Source organism: Carcharodon carcharias, chromosome 28 (genome assembly GCF_017639515.1).
Source record: "Carcharodon carcharias isolate sCarCar2 chromosome 28, sCarCar2.pri, whole genome shotgun sequence".
Classification (NCBI taxonomy): domain Eukaryota; kingdom Metazoa; phylum Chordata; class Chondrichthyes; order Lamniformes; family Lamnidae; genus Carcharodon; species Carcharodon carcharias.
In genome coordinates, this window is record NC_054494.1 from 20702649 (window position 1) to 20725560 (window position 22912).

At 38.5% G+C, this 22912-nt stretch overlaps 1 protein-coding gene across 2 annotated transcripts in view; it reads left to right on the forward strand.

Moving 5' to 3' along the window:
• Positions 1-22912, forward strand: part of tubgcp2 (tubulin, gamma complex associated protein 2) — a 39522-nt gene that overhangs the window by 5529 nt on the left and 11081 nt on the right. For both annotated transcript variants that reach the window (XM_041176528.1, XM_041176527.1), the window contains exons 3-13: positions 219-347; positions 4076-4252; positions 5951-6110; positions 7353-7560; positions 7768-7967; positions 8361-8550; positions 9040-9185; positions 11765-11945; positions 14770-14950; positions 16950-17122; positions 21769-21897. In XM_041176528.1, coding sequence (XP_041032462.1) covers positions 219-347; positions 4076-4252; positions 5951-6110; positions 7353-7560; positions 7768-7967; positions 8361-8550; positions 9040-9185; positions 11765-11945; positions 14770-14950; positions 16950-17122; positions 21769-21897 — 1874 coding nt within the window. The remainder of the gene's footprint in view (positions 1-218; positions 348-4075; positions 4253-5950; positions 6111-7352; positions 7561-7767; positions 7968-8360; positions 8551-9039; positions 9186-11764; positions 11946-14769; positions 14951-16949; positions 17123-21768; positions 21898-22912) is intronic.

Sequence of the window (22912 nt, forward strand, 5' to 3'; positions counted from 1 at the left end):
TGGAGTTGCTGAACAAAGGCTGGGATTTCTTATGCAGTGGTATGTGGAAGGAGAAATTGGATATTGAGTTTCAGCCACCTGACTTTGACAACCATGTGTATGGCTGACAAAGGCTAGTGGCCAGAGTCAAGGCTACAGGATTGATTGAGGGGGATCGAACAGAGAACACTGCTGTGCATACACTTATTAAAAGCAAATGCATTTTTTTTAAATGTTAGGTAAAAATAGCGGAGTTTTCAAGAACTCCCGAGGAATTTCTTAGGAAATATGATGAGCTGAAATCAATAAATGTTCGGAACGTGGATCCATTGGTTTACCTGTTATCAAAACTTACCGAAGATAAAGAGGTAATGAATTTTTAAAGATGTGCTTTGCTGTAAAATTGACACCTTTTTTTTTATCATGGATCTGTCAGCTTCCTAGTACTACACTTATTGAAGTGATTATTAGGATTGTTTGCTAAATATACCCATGAGATTGATCAGTTGTTTGGAATCCGGTTGTAGGCCATTCTGCTCATTGAGTCTGCCCTGCCATTCAGTAAGATTGTGGCTGACCTGACTCTGCTCTTAGCTCCATTTTCTCATCTGTCTCCAAAAACCTTGAATCACTTTTGTTGATCAAAAATCTGTCTAACTCAGTGTGGAGTATATTCAATGACCCAGCCTCCACCACTCTCTGGGGAAGAGAATTCCAAAGGCTAGCGACCCTCTGAGAGAAGAAATTTCTCCTCATCTCTATCTCAAATGGGAGACCCTTTATTTTTAAACTGTGCCTCCTAGTTCCAGATTCCCCCACAACAGGAAACGTCCTCTCAGCATCCACCCCATCAAGCCAGACTCAGAATCTTTTATTAAGATCACCTCTTATTCTTCTAAACTCCGATGAGTATAGGCCCAACCTGCTCAACCTTTACTCATAAGGCAACCCCTTCGTCTCAGGAATCAGCCCAGTGAACCTTCCCTGAACTGCTTCCAATGAAAGTATATCCCACCTTAAGAAGACCAGAACTGTACATAATACTTCAGATGTGGCCTCACAATGTCCTTTACGGTTGTAGCAAGACTTCCCTACTTTTATACTCCATCCCCCTTGCACTAAGGGCCAGCGTTCCATTTGCCTTCCTAATTACTTGTTATACCTGCACGCTAGCTTTTTGTGACTCATGGACAAGGGCACCCAGATCCCTCTGTCCTGCAGCATCCTGCAGTCTCTCTCCATTTAAATACTATTCTGCCTCTCTATTCTTCCTGCCAAAGTGGATAACCTCTCATATTCCCACATTATGCACCACATGACATGAAACCTGGTTGCATTCCTTGCTTTGCAGTAGAGCATAGTGAAAGGAGCAAGTTTTCCTTCACGCACCTGCTAACTTCAAAACAAATTGATAATGCACTCTGCGTACCCAGTTCCGCACAACCTATTAGTTATTACTAAAAGTGCTTCAAAAGATCCCCCATCCTTTCTTTACCACGTAATGTTCCTGTCAGTTTGACTAAACATGCCTGCTAGTATACAGATCTATTTGAATGTTAACAACACAATGAATTCTGGTGACAGGTGTTCTGATATTTTCTTTTTTCCAACTGACTTTTGATCTGAAGGCTGTGTCAGGGTGGAAAATCATGAATTTGGGAACAAATCTCTCTTCTCCCTTGACCCTGTAAATTCCGGCAGCCTGGTCACTGTGACACAGCCAATAGAGAAAATCAAGTTCTTCTTGAATTAACTTAATTATAGGTGGATTTGCCAAAAAAAAAATGGGAATTTGCATTTCTCTTCTTGCGGTTTGTGGCATTGACATATGGCTCCCTATGATGCACCCCATTTTACCGAAGGTGCTTGTGTAGCTTTTGTGGCACCGTTTCAGCACTGATTAACATCCCATACATTGTCAAACTGTGGCCTGGTGACTTGCTTTAGTTTGTCTTGACTGTACTTGTCATCAGTTAGCAGTGATGATGTTTTCACATCACTCCAGTAAATTAAATGCAATGTTTCCACTCTTTTCAATAAAGCTAACTACAGCTGTCATAAAATTAAAGCAAATCAGGATACCTTTAAATCAAAATTACTTTCAATGATGCAAAAAAAAAGAAGCAATATTCTAATTTTCAAGCTTTTGTCATACTTATCTTAACTTCAATTCCTGTTACTAGTGTCTACTAATAGTATCTCTATGCAACTTCATCCATTTCCCTCAATGAATTTTGGATTCTCTACCCCTCATCGTGTACGCTTCAAAATTCTTGTCCACTCCTGCAAATCCTCTCTGACCCCCAAGTGTGAAGTTGTTTAGACATTTTGCTGTGCTAAAGGTTCTATGTAGTGATTTGGACAAACTAGATTAAATTTATACTAACCTGATAGATTGATAGATTGTTGTGACACCGTTAGTTTGCTGAGGGTAGAATTTTATTTTGGTACGTCTCATTGAGTTTGAGTCTCTATCTATAGGAAGTGTTTTTCCTGGAAAAATTGCAATTAACAATTTGTAGAACTGAACAGTTTGGAAAAGGAAACATTCTGCAGATGCTGGAAACTAGAAATAAAAACAGAAAAGGCTGGAAGACGTCAGCAGGTCACTTGGCATCTCCCCACTAGGGCTGCCTGAGTCTTCCCAGCATTTTTAAATTTGATTCCATAAAGATTGGCATTTTTATCATGTAGATCACATTTTATTTTTCCATTTGTGTTTTCTGGATGATTAGTATTTGTTATCTGGCATGTCAGACAGTTGTTGGTAATTCATGTTGTCCCTGCAATACTACATAATGTTGGGAAATAATCTTTTTCATTTATCATTTTTCAGTCATTTTCTCTTTCTTTAGGCTCTCTGTTAATGCCGCCTGCTTCCTCTGACCAAGGGAGTGTTGAGGTGATCTGCTCCCAGGCCTGTACTAATGCTGTCCTGAAGGCAGCTGGTAAAAGGTACATGAAGGGAACTTAGCGACTTGACCATCACTGGGCAAGCTAATCAGTTGTGGAAGAGTTTGCAGCAGTGCATTTTCACACCTTGCCATTCCATGGTAAAGCATGTTGGATCACTAGTGTTCTTCACCACCCTAAATAGTGTTGAGTTTTGCTATTGTCAAATGTGCACTGGGCAAACTTATTCTAAAGCACGAGACTGAGAATTTGGAAATGCAAACCAATGATAATATAGACACAGCTCATTTGATAATTCACAATGCATAGCAAAGTACATCAAGCAAACTTCATGTTTTCCTTGGTGAGAATCAAGGCCATTATTGATGCAACACCTTGGCTCTTGTGTGCAGGTCATTTTTTTTAAATAGTTTGGGATGACAGCATTACACTGAAATCTCTGAAGAAAATCTATTTTCAATGCATTCTATAAAAGTTATTTAACAAGACTTTTTTTTTCTATCCTGTTACGGTTTTTGACAATTATTTGCACAGTTCCATAAAAAACACACTTTTTTTCCTGAGCATTAGAATTAGGAAAGGTAAGCCAGGGCGAGAAACTCTTGCTTAGGAAAAAAATAAATTTCAGTAATTCAGTTTCACAAAATTGGTGAAGGGCATGTTGTCTTGTACAGCCTATTGATTATCTTAGATTGCAGTGTATAAGATGACCCCATTTTTGCTCCAAAAATATATTTTTGCATATGCACCTTTTAAGTCAACCCCCCCCCCCCCCAAGCCTTTCTGCCACGACATGCTATAATCACATTAGTACTCAGCCTCAATCCTTCTCCCCACATATGGATGTTTTACCAGTACCTTATAACTGGGTAGAAGGGATCAAGCAGGTGATACAGGTTATGTTGCGAAGGTGCACGGTAGTTTTTCAGACATGCTCACACAGAGCAGACCTCGAATGGCAGATCACAAAGACGGCGACCACTCATGCCGGCGGTTCACTTTTACACCTGGCGTACAAATCAAATCCTGTTTTTGGTGGAATTTTTTGAAGCTTCAAAGGTTGACTTATAGGCCGACGTCTATGCTAACAATTATAGCCATGACGTTGTGAGCTGTAAGCATTTTCAATAAACATTTAAATGCTGTGAGCTTAAAAGCAGATTTACCTTTCATTTTATTGCAGACGCTGCAGTACTTGCAACAGAATGCCAAGGACAGAGCAGAACATTCATCCAATGTCTTAGCTAGCAGTAGTGCAACATTCAGCGTCCCGACGACAACTGCCAAGCTCTCTATTCAAGAACTTGAAGAACTCCGAAAACAGCTTGGTAGTGTCACTACCGCTTCAAGTTCACAACAGGTAAAGAGATTAAACATGAAATGTTTATTTAATCAATCTTGTAAACTTATAGGATCCTTCATACCTCCAGTACATATGAGTAACAAAATTGAACATTGAGATATGATGAGCCAGTAATAGTTTTGTGCAACTTTATTCAGTCTGCCATTTCATTTTATTCATTCACAGGATGTGAACTCCTTTCACTGTGGATTAGTGTGTACTGGTAGTGTAAAATGCTAGTGATCCAAAGTGCTTTGCCACGATGTAGTAATCTAGATCACTATTCCTGCTCCAATTATAAGCCCCATCTATTTTTACCAATTGCTTACAACAGATGTTTGCACTGTAAATTTTTCTCTCAATCTGCAGACAAACACAAGTCTACTCAGCTTGTGTCAATTCAATGTTTTAGAGAATTAATTTTCCATTTCAGATAATTTGTGTCGATTAATTCCAAATTTTTCAAATGATTTGAAGTTTTCTAATGCATAAAGCTGACTGAATTACATCACCCCCCTCACCCCCCACCTCCATTTATTTTCTCCTTTCCATTACCAAAGCTGTTGACTCTTGCTGCAATTCTATGAGGCCAGTTGCTCTCTGATGTTTTGTCCAAGTAGCTGCTCCTCAGGTGAGCCCGGGTGGTGTGTCAGCAGGTTATTTCCCGTGATTGGCATCATAGTCAAACTTCTCATCCTGCCCTCACCCCAGTGTCCACACATATATTTGCTTTCCAGCAGAGATCATTGCAAACATGAGTGGGAACATTGGTTAATAGAGAAGGATTTTTTTGAAGCTTTTAAAGCATTATGGGGGAGGGAGATGAAAGTTGTTACCAGTAATTCATGAAGTAAAAATAAACCCCTTCTAGTATTACAGAAGTCCCCAAAATCTGACCATAAAATATTTTAGAACTGATTTAAAAAATTGAAGAATCAAATATTTAATAACAAAGTATTTCTAGTACAATCTGGAGATTTGACATCTCATTTATGATGAACATACAGGTATACGAATTAGGAGCAGGATTAGGCCACTCGGCCCCTCAAGCCTACTCCTCCATTCAAAAATATCATGGCTGATCTGGTTGGAACTTGAAATCCACATCCCCGCCTACACCTGATAACTTTCCGCCCACTTGCTTATCAAGAATCTATCTACCTCTGCCTTAAAAATATTTAAAGATTCTACTGTCCTTTGAGAAAGAGTGCCAAAGGCTCCCAACCCACAGAAGAAATTTCTCATCTGTCTGAAATGGGCAGCGCCTTACTTTTAAATGTGACACCTGGTTCTACATTCTCCCAGAAGAGGAGACGTCCTCTCCACATCCATCCCGTCAAGACCCCTCAGGATCTTATATGTTTCAATCAAGTCACCTCTTACTCCTCTAAACTCCAGTTACAACACTAACCTGTCCAACCTTTTTCTCATAAGACAACCTGCCCATTCCAGGTATTCATCTAGTAAACCTTCTCTGAACTGCTTCTAACGCATTTCCATTCTTCCTTAAATAAGAAGACCAATACTGTACATAGTACTCCAGATGTGGTCTCACCACTGCCCTGAACATTTCCTCTGCCTTTCCTACATTTTATTCCCCTCGCAATAAAAGATAATGACATCCCACAGTTATGTTGAGTATTCTTCATAATTTAACAAGAGTTATACTAATGGTCTGTGGAATCAGTTTTCATACTTTTAAATGTTAATTTCTAGCCGCTTGAAGTAGTCCGAAAGCTCCTTCGGGACAAGCACAGCAAGAGAAATCCAGGGCTGATTATCCCACATTTCCCACCATGGGTGTATGAAAGACCAGCTCTTCTGGGGGACTTCATAAACAGCTCCAGTCCGATCACTGAGACTGTAGTTTCTATAGGTATGCAGAGTGTGCATTGGATGTTTTTTTATTATTGTGAGTCTCATTCAGAGCTGAATTGAAAATTTGAAACTAGAAGTGCTATTTTACCAGATGGTCTGTTTTCTTGGATTAATACTTAAGTTTATTTGAGTTACTGATACCAATGCATTACAGAACAAAATCATTCTTACTTTGGCATAATGCTGTACTGAAACAGTTTGTGTGTATTCTTACTTCCTTTCCATGAATTCCACCAACGGTCAATCATTTACTGTAATAAAACTCTGTGATCTTCAAACATGATTCAAATGTGGAAGGGCATGTACCATGGGTTGTCTTAACTGTTCAAGTGGGAACTTAGTGCAAAATTTCCACATCTGCACCATGTGCTTCACCGAAATCCTGTGACAATATTGGTCTGCACAAAAGAATCCCTTTGTTTATTTGTTTCTTGTAGCAATGATGATGATACAATTGTCAGTCCTTTAGTTTGTGTTATTATCCATTAACAGCACACAATGCTCTGGATGTCAGCATTTGCCATGATATTTGTGTTGGGGAACTGCCACGACAACCTGGATGATTTGAAGGTAGTAATCCCATCTATGGGATCACAGTAAAAGGCACTCTACATTTTGCATTGTGATTTATGTAATCCAAAGTAGAGAAGCACTGCCTTGCCATAATTTTTGCTGATGATTTAGGGTGTATTTTACTTTTGTATATAAAGATTTTTTTTCAGTTTGCAGAGATGTTAAATTCTTTGTTTTGCCATTAAAATTAAAAAGGATTGAGGGTTATGTAAAAAATATGTTTTGTTCTTTGATATAGCATTACCCAATTTCCTAGGAGTTTCAGCTTCAGATTAAAACATACTCTACCCAGGCAAAGCTCTAAAGTGCTGGAAGTGATTTCCCACTTATTCTTTCTCTTTGAAATCTCTTAACCAAGAATGACATATTCCTAAATTATCTTTTTGCAATATCTTGCAGACCACACATGGTAAATCTATTGCTAACTTTCACTGATGTTATTTTATATATCCAATTTCCATTTCATTGAAAATGTTTTTCTTAAAATTTTTGAGATTGAAAGATTTTGTGAATGGTTTTGTTAAGGTGCAGTCATGCAGACTAACTGTTGTATGATGCAACTTGTAGGAAATTATGATTACAAAGCTTTCAGAATAAGCTAGTTGTAACTATCCAAACTCAGCTGCAATACATCTGTTTCAATGTCAAACCTCTCCCTCTCCATTAGGAACTGTAGCACTTGCTGTGCAAGAGCAAATGATAGTTGAAGACTTGCTGTACGTTTTGATTGGGGTAGATGGGAAGTACATCACAGCACAGCCATTGATGGGAAGACAGAGTCGATCCTTTGCTGTTGACCCCACGCTAGACATGTCTGTTAAAGAACTTGTAAATAGGATTCTTCCAATAGCAGCAAGCTATTCCTCTGTCACCAGGTGGGCAACTTAAAAGGTGTTGGAGATCTGATATTTACATATGGCTTCCTTCTGCATAAGAAAATTTTGCAATTTTTACTGCATGTTCCAAACTGTCATGCTTTCTAAATTGACTTAGGAACTGTGACATGCTAGACCTTGGTGGAAGTAAGAGTGTGTGAATATTTGGTTTGAGCTGTGATAATTTTGCTTTGGGTCTCTACTCAGGTTCATTGAAGATAAGTCCTCCTTTGAACACGGTCAGGTAAACCATGCTTTGGCTGCAGCCATGCGGACACTTGTGAAGGAGTACATGATCCTCGTGACACAACTGGAACACTTACAGCGACAAGGGCTGCTCTCGTTACAGAAACTTTGGTTTTATGTTCAGCCAACCATTAGAACAATGGAGATCTTGGCTTCAATAGGTATTGTTCTGTCTGGCTGAGTTTTGAAATTCATTGTTTTTTTTTAATGTAAAGATAAAGTTAAAAAATCTTAGGAAAGTGATAAGGGCAAAGTTTACTCGTATATCAGCCTGCTTAAAAATCATTGGCAAAACAGCAACCAAAAATAGGGAATTACTCATACACTCTCTTATTGGAAGAAATCCTTGAGTAATGTTTACTGTGGACAAGCCTTTGTAGAAATGTGGAAACTTTTAATAGCTAATCATTGCAGCATACATAGCCAGTGGGATTTTTATTTTTTGGCAACAAACAACTGCAATAAGTAATTTATGCAAAAGAAAAGATAGCCAAACAAATATAATTAGTAACTGATTCAACAGGACATGCTTTCTCTTCTGTGTTTCGTACCAGCTACTTCTGTGGAGAAAGGAGAATGCATGGGAGGATCAACACTAAGTGTGCTCCATGATCGGACTTTTAACTACACAGGAGACAGTCAGGCACAAGAGCTATGTCTCTACCTGACTAAAGCAGCCAGTGTTCCTTACTTTGAAATTTTAGAGAAGTGGATCTACAGGGGAATCATACAAGATCCTTACAGGTATAAGGTTACCCACTGGAAATCATCGCTCCCTGTGAGTTTATTTTAAACTTGGTCTCAGTTCTGAACAGATTAAATTCTCTCGCTCTTCTTCCATATCCTTCTGCACTGGCACCATTCTCTCCTCTTGCCCCTTCCTGGGCTCTGCACTTCATGGAGTCCTCCTTCCCCACTCTTCGTCACTGCTGTCTGACGCTGTTGTTACTCCAAGAGATTAAATGTTGCTGCATGGTGTGACTGGGAGTTTATGGATCTTGTGATCTGGAAGTGTTGAGCTTAACTGTTTTGCAGAAAGGTAACCGGTTATGTTGTTTGTAAAATGCAGTGATCTGAGTCATTAATGGAGCAGGTAATGCTGTGTACAGGAAAATGTACCCATTTGCTTAGTTTGGAATAGTTTAATTACTTTGCCAAATAGTATTTGGCTTCATAAGGTTCACCAGTTAATTTTATTATATAAATAAACAAATTAATCCTTGTGTTGTACAGTGAGTTCATGGTGGAGGAACATGAACTGCAAAAGGAGAAAATTCAGGAGGATTACAATGACAAGTACTGGGATCAGAGGTACACTATCATTCAGCACAGAATCCCTTCATTTCTGCAGAAGTTGGCTGATAAGATACTTAGTACAGGTAGTACAATACTTTGTGTACTCTTTTCCATTATCTGTATGTCCCGTTGTATCTATAAGCTGTTTAAATTACAATTTATATATTTCTCCATCATTGAAGCAAATTGATTTGTTTTTATGAAAATATTAAATTAGACCAGCTTTCTTTGCATCTCTTAAGGAATGCACTGTACAAGAAATGCACTCGTAGCTATGCAGCTACGTTTGTTGTACTCTCCCCACATTCAGGTTCTGAGCGTCTTGATACATTGCTGCGCAGTCAGGCTGAGTTTGCCTATGGTGACTTTTTAAATCATCTGAGTACGGTTTATGTATAACAATCCTTCACACAACCTGCATGGATGAGTTCTATTTAAAAACATTCACAGGGAGCTGAAAATTCAAGGTTTGTGTATGAAGGCTTTCCATGTATCTAGCTGCGGAGAAAGATTTCCTGGGTGGGTGTTGTAAAACATAAGTTTAGTATTACCCTTCGGTAATGTTGCTTTTGTTTATAATTCCTAGCAGGAAAGAACTAGCATGACAACTAGGAAGACAAAATAGTTGCTTGTTTTGACTCCAGGGACTGAGAAAATGAAATCTTTTTCAAAATGAAACTTAGGATCAGACTTTATCTTTGGGTCTAATTCCACTTTTTAAATTTCTATTCTTAAAAAAAGTAGTGAAGACTTACTATGTCCTTGTGTTGTAAAAAGCTGAGAATCTCCAAGGAAATTAAATTTTGAATGTCCTTCTCTGATGTGCCATTTATGAATTTCTAGTATAGTTAGGGAAACAAGCCGCAGCCAGTTCCACGGATGTAACCTGCATTGTTTGTGGCTCCTGATATTAATTCAACCCATATAGTTTGCAATTAACAGGGCAGGAGGTTTTGTTAAGCTGCACTGGGTTTCGTCGGTGCAATGTTCCCAAAAACAGCCAAATCAACACACTAGATTTCGGAATTTTAAGTGAAAATTATGCTCACTTAGATTAAGAAGCGTTGCCCTAGAAATACACAAAACTGGCATGTCCCAAGATCGAATCAATCACCATCGGAGAGGCTGTATTTAAAAATAAACTCCCTTTAAAAGGACAAGGATGCTAATAGACATATTTTAAAAGCTTTTCTATAATTTTTTTTGTTAAACAGACTACTGTACACCAATATAACTAGCAAATGGTCTGGCATAATTTTGTTTAGAAGTAATTTTCAGATATTTAAAATCAAATTACAGTTGGTGTTCTAGATGCTCTGATTTAAAATGCATATTTTGTTGTGATGGGCCCATTTTCAGCTGTGTTAATCAAACGGCAGCAGAACACTTAAATATGTCAGGGAATTGAACAAAAAGAAGAATTTCATGTTTAAAGAGTTGCCCCAATTGTGCTAGCTCAAGGCAGTTTTTACGATCAGCATATGAGCAGAAAGCTGAGAAGATGGCTCGCTTCTCAAAATGCGCACAACCTGCACCAAGACTGCTGATTGTGCTGGAAGTGCACACTTTGATTAAACATTTTTTTGTTCCAAAGGTTCTGCTAGTTGAGGGCATTTTTTCTTTAAATTCAGGGTAGAAAATTGTTCACTACCAAGGAACATATTTACATTTCATATAAAATATGAACAGAGGAAGTCTTTCCCCAGCTAAAGTTACTGGGACTCAGATATTTGCCCCCGCAAGGCACATTATGAGAGTCTGTTTCACACCAAGGGAAATATTTTCTCCCCCACTGCGGGAGAAGTACAGGAGTGGGCACGCTTCCGATCGGCGCCCCCAACAGGCAGCTTGACATCCGCTCGGAAGCGCTATGCGCTCCGTGTGGGCAGGGAGGGATTCCCACAAATCTCCGAGGCTAAGTGCTGCCTCAGGGAGGTCAGCTCAGAATTAACATTTTTAATAAAAGTGATACAAAAATTTCCCTGACATGTCCCCTCATGTGTCATTGTCAGATGAGTTGGGACATGTCCGTAACTTTTACTGAAAGATTGGATAAAAATTTAAATACCCTCATGAAACCTCATCCCGCCCATGGATGAGGTTTCATGCTTTTTCCGAAGCCCGCCTGGGCCCCTGGCCTGCCCTTAAGGTTGGACAGGCAAGTTCATTAATGACCTTAATTAGCTTTTCAGTAGGCCGTTGACAGGCCAGCGGGCACACAGCTGACTCGCTGCACCCCCTGCCGACCTGAAAATGGAAATGACGCGGAGTGACGTCAGGGCCGGCCTGCATCTGCTCACTGACCAGAAGATCCTGCCCCAAGAATGCCTGATAGCACATCCTAGCCTGTAACTTTCATTAAAATCAGTAGACAGAAAATCACTCTGCAATTTCCTGTTCTTCAGGAGCTAAAAGTGGAAAATCTCCCTTCTTCCTATTTTTAAAGAAAGAACAAGCCAAGCATTCCATTATATTTTTGTTCTCCTTTGATCTTATTTTAATCGGTTATTTTTATCTCAAGCAGTCCACTGCAAGATTTGTTCTTCTCCATCCAGGACTCGATGGCTGAAGGACAAAACAATGTCCTTCCTATAAGACAGAAGCGAAGTAGCTTATTTTAGCCAGTCAGCCTGTAGGTAAATAACTTTTTTTTTCCCTGTAGGAAAATATCTTAATGTTGTTCGAGAATGTGGTCGTGATGTGACCTGTCCCGATGCCAAGGAAGTGATCTATACTCTGAAGGAAAGAGCATATGTGGAACAAATTGAAAAATCTTACAACTATGCCAGCAAGGTTCTATTAGACTTCTTAATGAAGGAAAAAGAACTCCTGGCACGACTCAGGTACAAGGCCTCAAATTGTTTATTGAAAAAGGAAATGTTTTCTTATGTTTGTTGCCTACGGTATTTGAGCCGTCATAAAATGCCTCTTAATTTCCCAGTTTGGTTTAACAGCACCACTTTGTACTATGCATGTGCAATCTCGTAGATTACACAGTGAATGGGGGAACTCTGAAGTACTAAGCCATTTAGTGTTATGTTATTCCCACAAATTGAATTAATTGTGCATTTCATAGTTCCCTGGTGAGGATCTACTTGTATCATTAGTATCTATGCATGTAATCTATTAAGAATACAGGAGGAATGTTTACTCAGAAATGAGTAGTCATTGTCTCAAAAATGCCTTTTAGGGGATCAAGAAACATTTTACTGGACCAGTCTTTTCACATAACAAGTTGTGGTTCATTAGAATCAAAGATGCAGGGTTTAAGTTTCTGCTCTGTGGTTTAGTATGTATGGCTAGAAAAATGCTTCATAACATATGGGTTCAGCTATTGCACAAAATTAAAACTCTCTATCAATGTTACAGGAGGATTTGGACAGATTTAGTGAGTGGGCAAGAACATGGCAGATGGAATATAATGTAGCAAAATGAGAGGTTATCTATTTTGGTAGAAGAAGCAAATGTGTTGAGTACTTTATAAATGGTAAGAAATTAGAAAGTGTAGATGTACAAAGGGACCTGGGCGTCCTTGTCCATAAGTCGCTGAAAGCTAACATGGAGGGGTGCAGCATGCAATTAGGAAGGCTAATGGAATGTCAGCATTTATCACAAGAGGATTTGAATACGGGAGTAGTGAAGTCTTGCTTCAATTGTATTGAAGCTTGGTTAGACTGCACCTGGAGCACTGTGAAGTTTTGGTCCCCTTACCTCAAAGGATATTATTGTCATAGAGGGATTGCAACGAAGACTTGTTCCAGGGATAGCCATACTGTCTTGTGAAGAGAGATTGGGGAAACTGGGCCTGTATTCCCTAGAGTTTTGAAGAATGAGTGGTGATCTCATTGAAACCTACAGAATACTTAAAGGAATAGACAGGGTAGATGCAGATAAGATGTTTCCCCTGGTCGAGCAGCCTAGAACCAGGGGACACTCTCAAAATAAGAGATGAGAAATTCCTTTACTCAGAGGGTTGTGAATCTTTGGAATTCTCTACTCAGAAGCTCAGTCATTGAATATGTTTAAGGTTAGAGATTGATAGAGTTCTGATTAACAATAACAAAAAGGACTATGGAGATAGTGTGGGTAAAAGGCATTGAAGTTCTCGATCAGCCATGATCATATTGAATGGTGGAGCAGGCTTGATGGGCTAAATGGCCTTCTCCTAGTCCTGTAACGGTTAATCGAATTTGGAAACATTTCTTTTAAATAAGTATTTGTTTTCCAATAAAATGACAATTGGAACTCCACCCAAATGGTATAACTTTGGAATAATTCTGTTTTCAGTTTGGTGAATATCATTCTTCATTCAAATGATTGACTCCTTTTTCAGGGAGGTGGAATAACTATTTGTCAAATCTCTGGTGCTTGTATGAAATGTACAATAATGGCTCTTGAAAACATGACCAATATGTCTCAGCTTCTTTATCAGCGTCATACAGATTTATGATAAAATGTATTAAATACCAATGAAATTCCTTTTGAAATACTAACTGTTAATATGAAATTCGTAGAGTAAGAACTTTACAAAATTTCTGCTTTTATATTTATGGTGTAAGTCAGTTATGCTAACAGAATCCCTTTACAACTGACTAGTGGACAAAAGAACTTTGCACCAATTATAGCTGGCAGTCTGTTTTTTGACTTCCATAATGTAGCAATCCTCAACTGCATATACCAAATGCAAGTTAAAGTATTAGATTTCTTTACTCTAGTATAAAGAATAATATTGGTGCATTCTTTAAGCTGTAACGTTGGAAAGCTTCTTCCCTTCTGTAAAAAGCTTGTTCTACTCAGCCAAGTAAAATGGGTAGGCTTCTTGTCAAAGTGGTTTAAATGTTCAGTGGATGCTGTACAAGAGCCAGTTAATATCATGATTGATTGAAGGCATCATGTTTGTTGGTACTAACCATTCAATTAAAGTAGCATTAGTGTCCTCTAAGAAGATTAATGTGGTTTAAGAATTTTAAACGTGTCCAAAGAAAAATTTCCATAAATGAGGCTGTTACAAGTAGAACAGACTAATAGTACGATTCTCTTCGAGCCCTATAAAAAGCTCTATTCCCAATGCTGAAAATACAGCTAAGATTTGTTTTAAAAGGTGAAACCTTTGGGAGTTCAGGCATGATTAGTTTACTGTCCATTAATAAGTAGATACTTTTAAAATATGGCACTTTTAAAATATGGCATGTAAAAGCACTACGAGTTAAAACTTGGTTCTGTAGTATTAGCCTGAATTTGAGGGAAGAAAATTGACTGTGTCGTATTTTCTCAGACAGGTACTCCGATGTGGCTCTTAGTTGACTGAGTTTAACAGTGTGATGATTGATGTTATTATCCATTCTGTCTCTGTTCTAACAATGCCTAATCTGTTTGGAAGCCCATTTTGATTGTGATCTGTTGTCTGGTAGGAGATGAGGAATATTGCTCAAGAAGTTTTGATGCAAATTAGTTCTAACACACACTGTCAAAAGCTGTATTTCATTATGTGTTCTATGCTAACATAATAAGACTGGGTAAATTGCTTCCAAATGTATTTTGTTGTCCTTAGTCAGGCTTTATGCTTGTTAATTATCATTATGCTGTACTGCACTATAAAAACAGCATGCATTCATCAATATGGTTCTTCAGTAAAATGCTTGCTGTGTCGATTTATTATTTCTCCAGGTCAATAAAACACTACTTCCTGATGGACCAAGGAGATTTCTTTATCCACTTCATGGACCTTACAGAAGAGGAGCTGAAAAAGTCAGTAGATGATATCATTCCCACCAGACTGGAAGCCCTGCTGGAGCTAGCACTGAGAATGAGCACTGCCAACACTGACCCATTTAAAGATGATTTGAAGGTGTGTTGGAGCATAATTAATGGAACCTTGGATTTAAAAATACCTCTTGTTAATGTAATAACTATGGAAAAATGTTTAACTGTGATAAGTTCACGATAAACCTCAATTAACAGTGTGCTCGCTGGGATTATAAGGCAAATCTTATAACAGTTTTAACCTTGTGAACAGTGCAGTATAATTTCTGTGCCAAAAACAACTATTACCATTATTCACTGGACACAGGTTCAGGGAATATTGAAACGATTGAGTATCTGAGTAAGCTCTGTGTTTGAATGGGAGGGTTGACTGTTTTTAATAGCTTGAAGGCCTATATACCAGAATTATATTCAATGTTAGCTAACTGTACATACCCAGTGATGAACCCGCTAACCACCTACCCACGTCACTCCCAACCCCTGAGACAGGAGAAAAATCAAAGTGACAGAACTCTCTCACATCTGTTTTCTACTGACAATGGCTGAGTTCCATGGGCTGACATCATCTTATCCAGGCAACTGGGAAAGCAAGAAGGACAATTAATTGGTGAGCAGTCTCTGCTATACTGCTTATTGAAATATATAAAATAGACTTTGCTCCACTCCTTTGATTTTGGCTTTGTCAGCCCCCGACAAGCTAAGACTGAAGGTTATCCTTTCACTCATGCAGCAGGCCATGGTGGGGTGGGAGTGGGTCCACCCCGGTGGAGGTTTAAGCTATTTCTCTGACTTAACTCCTGTGTTAAGATTAGAAATTGAGATTCCACACTTGAAAAATTAAGGTTATGGATTAGCTCATTAATGTAAAGGATATTTTAGAATTCACTTTTTTGTATAAGGCACTTGTTTTTTCTTTAATACATTCATGGAATGTGGGCATCGCGGGCTAGTCCAGCATTTATTGCTCATCTCTAATTGCCTTTGAGAAGGTGGTGGTGAGCTGCCTTCTTGAACCACTGCAGTCCATGTGCTGTAGGTACATCCACAGTGCTGTTAGGGAGGGAGTTCCAGGATTTTGACGCAGTGACTGAAGGAACGGCCACATGTTTCCAAGCTAAAATGGTGAGTGGCTTGGAGGGGAACTTGCAAGTGATGGTGTTCCCATGTGTCTGCTGCCCTTGTCTTTCTAGATGGTAGTGATCATGGGTTTGGAAAGTGCTGCCCAAAGAGACTTGGTGAATTCCTGCAGTGCATCTTGTAGATGGTACACGCTGATGCCACTGTGTGTCGGTAGTGGAGGGAGTGAATGTTTGTGGACGAGGTGCCAATCTAGCGGGCTGCATTAACTCGGATGGTGTTAAGCTTCTTGAGTGTTGTGGGAGCTGCACTCATCCAGGCAAGGGGGGAGTATTCCATCACACTCCTGACATGTGCCTTGTAGGTGATGGACAGGCTTTGGGAGTCACGAGATGAGCTGCTCACCACAGGATTCCTAGCCTCTGACCTGCTCTTATAGCCACAGTATTTATATGGCTAGAAACTTAGACCATTGCTTGGAATAAAAAAGGAATCCTGAAGGAAGTGAGCAGAGATGCCTTTTGGAGGTAAACAGTGCAGACTTAATAGATTGAATGACCTGTTTCTGTGATTCACAACTGTAACGGAATTAACTGGTTGAAGTAACTTAATTAATATATTCCTTCCCTCCTTCAAACACTACCAAGTTCCAAACTGACTGCTATACTACAAATTTCTCACTTTTTTTTATAGGCTTTCTGGAGCCCAAAATCTTTTTCAAGCTTTGATCGTTTGTTAAAGTATGTGTTGTAAACAACAAAGGAATCAAAAAAATGTCTAATTGTTTTTATATATAGATTCTGAGTAGATATTTAAGACCTACTGCACTTGTGCATCTTTTACAAAGCATTTAATCGGTCAGTAGTCTAAATTGTTACTAAAATGATATTATTATGCAGCTGCATTAACCAAAATCTTAAGTAACTGCCTCTGTCAATTCTTTGAGTTTAATGATGCTACTTTTGATCTGGTAAATAAAACTAGGTAATGATTTTATTCCTCTGCAGATTAATCTTATGCCACATGACCTCATCACTCAGCTTCTGCGGGTTCTGGCTATTGAAACCAAACAGGAAAAGGCTATCATCAACGCAGATCCAACAGAGATTGCTCTTAGTGGCCTGGAAGCTTTCTCCTTTGATTATGTTGTGAAATGGCCACTTTCGTTGATTATAAATAGGTAATTGGTCTTGTCTAGCTACAATGCAGCATGCAAGCCTACCAGCAAAGCCCTGCTCATTTAGCTTATTTGCTTGGCTGGGGCATAAATATTAGCTGATGAAGGAAATGCGGATCTCTGGTGATGATGGAAACTTAAGTGCTTCCTGAGAAAATAATTTAATTTCTGGAACTTCACTGCAGCTTTACAAAAAGAAATGCTCACCAACTGAACTGAGCTGATTAGTGTCAGTTTGGCTTAGCTTGTAGCGCTCTTACCTTGAATCCAGGGTGGTATAGGTTCAGGACTCTGTACAGATTTGTGCAGAAAAACTAGACTGACAACTTTTGTGCATTAATGAGGAGGTGCTGCATTGTTGGAGGCACCACCTTTTCAGGTGATGCATTCAGCAGAGGCCCTATCTGCCTACTGGTGTGGGCATTGAATATCAGTTTCATGCTCAAAAGAGAGCAAGGAGTTCTCCAGGTGTCATAACCAAAATTTCTCCCTCAGCCAAAACTATGCAAAAATTAAATTGTTTGGCATTTATGGGACGTTGCTATACGTATATTGGCTGCTACGTTTTCCCACATAACAACTGATTACAGCTTGTAGGTTATCCACTAGTTGTAAAATGCATTGACACATCTTGAAGATCTGATAAACCATTTTACAGATACAACTACTTTCATTTTTTTCACCCTGCTGAGGAAATGAATGATTTTTTAAATGCCAGAAGAATATCTAGTACTTCTAATGAAAAAGATCAATCTAAAGTTGATCAGAACAGTTGAGGCTATTAATGCGAACGTTGCTAGATTTACTTTAAGCCTCATGTTTAATGTTGCATGAATAGCTTGGAGTTTACCAACAGAATGTTTTAAGTTCAAGACCCAAAGCAGGGTGTAATTTGAATGTGTCAGTACTGTCAGTTCTTAAATGGACTGTTAAACATAGGGGCATGCAATAGTGAAGAGTTTGAATGCTTGAGAAAAATGGGGTTAAGTCCAGTACTGCCAGTCCTCTTCCATTGTATCTTGTGTTGCCCAGTTGTGCAGAGTTTTCACATTTGTGAAACCTGATTTTAGATTTCATAATTGGTCCACATACTTTTTTTTTCTTCTTTCATGTGATGTGGGTATCGCTGGCATTATTGTCCATCCCTAATTGCCCTTGAACTGAGTAGCTTGCTAGGCCATTTCATTGGGCGGTTAAGAGTCAACCACACTGCTGTAGGTTTGGTATCACATATAGACCAGACTGGGTGAGGTTGGCAGATTTCCTTCTCTAAAGGACATTAGTGAACCAAATGGGTTTTTACAACAATCAGTATTTTCATGGTCACCATTACTGAGACTAGCTTTATAATTCCAGATTTATTAATTTATTTCAGCTGTTGTGGTGGGATTTGTACCCAATGATGCACTGTGGAATCTCTCTGGGTAGTTCCCAGCTAAGGGTTTGCACAGCAATTGCCCAGAACTGCACATTTCCTCTGGGCAATGGTGCTGTTTGGGAACCATCCGAAAACGCGATTTAATCGAAACTTCGGATGGTTAAGCCAGGGTTATACAAATACTTACCCAGAAAAGGTTAGAAGAGGTTTTAATTCTATCTTCTGAGAAATTATTGTAAAGACCCAGACTGACCCCTCAGAATCCTCCACGCCCAACCCCCACCACGGGACTCCCCACACACCCCTTGGCACCTCTGGACTGCAGACCACCCCCAAAACACCCCACTCTCTGGGCCAGACCATCCATGCCACACACACCCCACCCCCCCACCACCACCACCACCACCACCACCACCCTCCACCTCCTTGGACCACCCCCTGGACATCCCCAACCCCCAAATCCTGCACGCTTGCCTTTCCTCTGGCCTGTCAATTTCCCTGGCCCTTTAAACTAACCTGTTTTATCGCAGCAAGTGCTGCAACAAAGGGGGCGTGGCCTCCTTAAATACACTGGACTTAGACTTCGCTGGGGCTTGCGACGAGTCTTCGATGCAGGCTCCTAGCAGCTCCGTCGAACGGAATTGTCAATGTTATTTTCAAGACCAGGTAAGTAGGTATTCTCATTTTAGTGGGTCAGCACTTTCTGACACTACTCAGAGGTTACAGCCTCTCAAACATTTAGTCCTGATTACAGTAAACCGCACAGTACAATTTTAAAAAGGATTTCTAATATTTTCCATCATTAAGTAGACTATGTATATATCATATGCTCAGTCAGATTTGTACAAACTAAAGGACATTTGTTTATATTTAAATAATTCACAACAGCAAGATATTAGATAGAAGAAATAACTGGCAATATATGCAATTAGAATATTCACTCAAGAACCAGCTGCTTTTATAATATCTTGGGATAATAGATCCTTGATTCAGGTAAAACGTGGGACTGAAACATGGGAGCAGAATTCTCTGGCAGCTCTTCAGTTAAGCAATGTTTGGAAACCTAAAAGTGATTTTTTTTAAAAATATAGCAGATCTACTTGACTTGAATTAAATCAAAAGTTCTTTTGATTATAGGGCTGTCGATCAATTGTGGTAAAAGTAATAATGTCATTTTAATAGACAACAGAATTGCAGATTGTTTTTCTGAGAGACTATAATATACATTCCAGCACTAATGGAAAGACGAACGCATGTTGTCTGGAAAGTTAGCTAACTTAACATTTAAGTGTCTGCAACCACAATATTGTGAAACCTGCTCCCAAAAGCCAAGCCCATCATAATAAATCGAGGCACACAACCCAGTCCACATCTAGATACAGGAGTTATGTGATTGGAAAGTAAGATGAAGCATATCTGAGCAGCCATTGGATTTTTTTAAAAGAAAGAATTAATTATTTTAGATGTAGATTAACTCAGATAATAAAGGTACTTCAAAAATTCCTAATTTTTTCATATTGATCATGAAGTAGCATTGAAGCTGGTTTGTGAGTTCTCATTGCAGTGGTATTTAGATGTTTTATTAGCAGCTTAATCTTTTCTTTTATAAAACCATGATATCAGTGGAAAAGATTCACTGACTGCTGCCAGGATTTTTTTTTTGACCGCAATCCATTTTGCTGTGACATTTCAGCTTTCTGACTGATTTCCAGGCAAGATCTGTCACCCGACTGACTGAGAATTCATATGCCAGCAATCATCTGCCTGGCAGGAAATTCAGTTGGCAGATACTCAGTGGAATTCAGGGTCATTAAAGGTACCTGGGAAGCTTGGCAGTAAATGCCTATTGGAAATTTGAATCTCTTATTAAATAAGCTTATGTTCAATGCATTTCACATTTGTTTTTGTAGGATTTTATATTTCATATTTAAAAATATGCCTTGATTGCTTTAACTTCATATTAAACAAGATGAAGTGGGATCTGCACCAATGCACAAGGTTCAGTAATCCATTATACTGAAATAAAATGTAAGCATAGCAACAGTCTAGGGAGCTTTTCATTTTACTTGTAGCAAAAAGTAAATTCTATCAGAAAGCAGCAGTTAGGAAATTGGATTGAAAAAATAAGTACTTGTATAACACCTATCATGTGTCTCAAGCTTCTCACAGTGCTTCAAGCATTGAAATAATTTTGAAGTGTTGTGACAATTAAGGAGGCAGAATTTATATATTTGTCATTCACTGCTGGTCAAGAACTGAAGAGAAAGTTAGAGACTGTTCTAATTGAGGTATGATTAATATATGGAAAGCTTCTCTTAATGCTATTTGCAAAATACCTGCTTAATGAAATCAGTTTCATCATTCTATTATTGTCTTAATCTGACCACTCTAGCAATTGCTCTTCTCCAAGCTGGCCTTAATGTTGGTTTTCTTCCTCCAAGATTTTGTTTTATATGTTGGGCAAAATTGACTTGGGTGGAGGACAAGTGAATTAATGAATGAGGAAGAATGTTACATTACATTCAATAAGCAATTGACAGTCCCCTCATTCTTGAATCCAATTGAGCCACTGTGTAAAGATTCTACTCCTTGTCTTCAGTTTTTCTCAGACACGCGCAGCTTGTAGTTGCTTGTCATATTTGACTTCTTGTCATTATTGCTCTGCTGCTGCCTGTGGTCACGGTGTGGCTCAGTACAAAGCTGCTATATACAATGGAGTTGAAGCTAAAATGGTATGAATGAATTCCTTAAAGGGAGAATATCCAAGTTTCCTTATTTCCTCCTGTTTGGTGAGAGGGTATTTATCTTGCACATGGAAGATGAACTATATTCAAAGAATGAGGAAGCTCGCATGTATCATACTTAAAATGTTAAGTACTGACAGCTATAAATATTACCTTTATTACAATAGTAGTGTAATTTTAACTACAACGTTAGGTCAGATGTTTTCACAAATACTAGAGAGCCCTTATTATGACCTATTAGATCATAGATGATTTTTCCAATCTTGCATAAAATTGCTTCATGCTAGATAGCATTAGCAAAAATAACTAAACTTTTTTAACACTTATTTTGTTTGGATTGCAAATTACTGCAGAGTAAATTTATATACATACACTTTGAAAATACACTGCCATAGATGCATTCCAAACTTCTGTGCACATTGAGGCTTTATGTAGTTGTTCCAATGAATGTTGCCTATAAAGATCTTATTTCTAGTTCTAGAGTTGTATTTCTATAAGCTCACTATTCATTTATTTATACTCAATAGGAAAGCTTTAACTAGGTATCAAATGCTCTTCAGACATATGTTTTACTGCAAACATGTGGAACGGCAGCTGTGCAATGTGTGGATCAGTAATAAAGTTGCAAAACAGTATTCATTACACTCTGCTAAATGGTAAGTATGATATTTTGGAACAATGTTATATAGTATATTCAAAAGGTGTACCATACATTCTCAATATTTACTGCATTATAGCATTGCTACTGGAACAGTGTTTTTCCAAAAGTTGTGAGCATCTGTCTCTGGGCATGCTGGTTCATAATCCAATTTTCAAATGTTCAGATCCTTTTGCATTTTGCTGCAATGCCAGATTTCTTCCAGTGGAACTTTACAAATGAACGGTGTTGCTTAAGTAAGTGCAGCATCATTTCAATTTACTTCACAGGCCAAATGGACTTGTAATTTGTGTAACATGCCAAAATTGGAGTATGAGCTCACATGATCAGTGAGTACTCTGAACAATAATGCTTTTATTGTGACAAAACAGTCCTTTAAAATGCACTTATCCATAATATGGAAGATGTTAAATAAGCAGATTAGCTAGTCAGAAGAGCATGGAATAAGATTGTAAAGAACAAGATACAAATCTACTTATTAAAATGTTACTTGAGCTTTTTTGGCCATTTTGTTTAAATACAATGTGAATCGATAGTTAGCAATTTTGAATAAAATAGACATACTGTAGCTGATTGAAACCAAGCTTAGAAATTGCAGTTCTTATATGAGAATTCCACTGAGCAGATGTTTTTTGTAAATTGAGAAACCTTGTGGTATTTGTCCACCCAAAATATTTAATGAGCTCCATCAAAGCCATCTGCATAAACTGTACAAACTTCATCACACAAACATAGACTAGAAATTTCCTTGGGTTCACTCAAATCAGCTGCCATAATTTCAACAGCAGATTGGGCGAAACCCCAAGAAAATGTTTGACAAAATTCTTCTGAGACGTATAATTGGACGAACATTCAACTTAAGCTGTCATGCTGTGTTTTGTTTTGAAATATTGTTGCCTATTTGTTCTTAATGCTAACTGTTTATTCAATCCATTTTAAATTGAAGTTAGTCTGAATGTAGAAATGTGTATTCATGATGTGAATTACTCTGTTATTCAAACACTGTTGTAAAT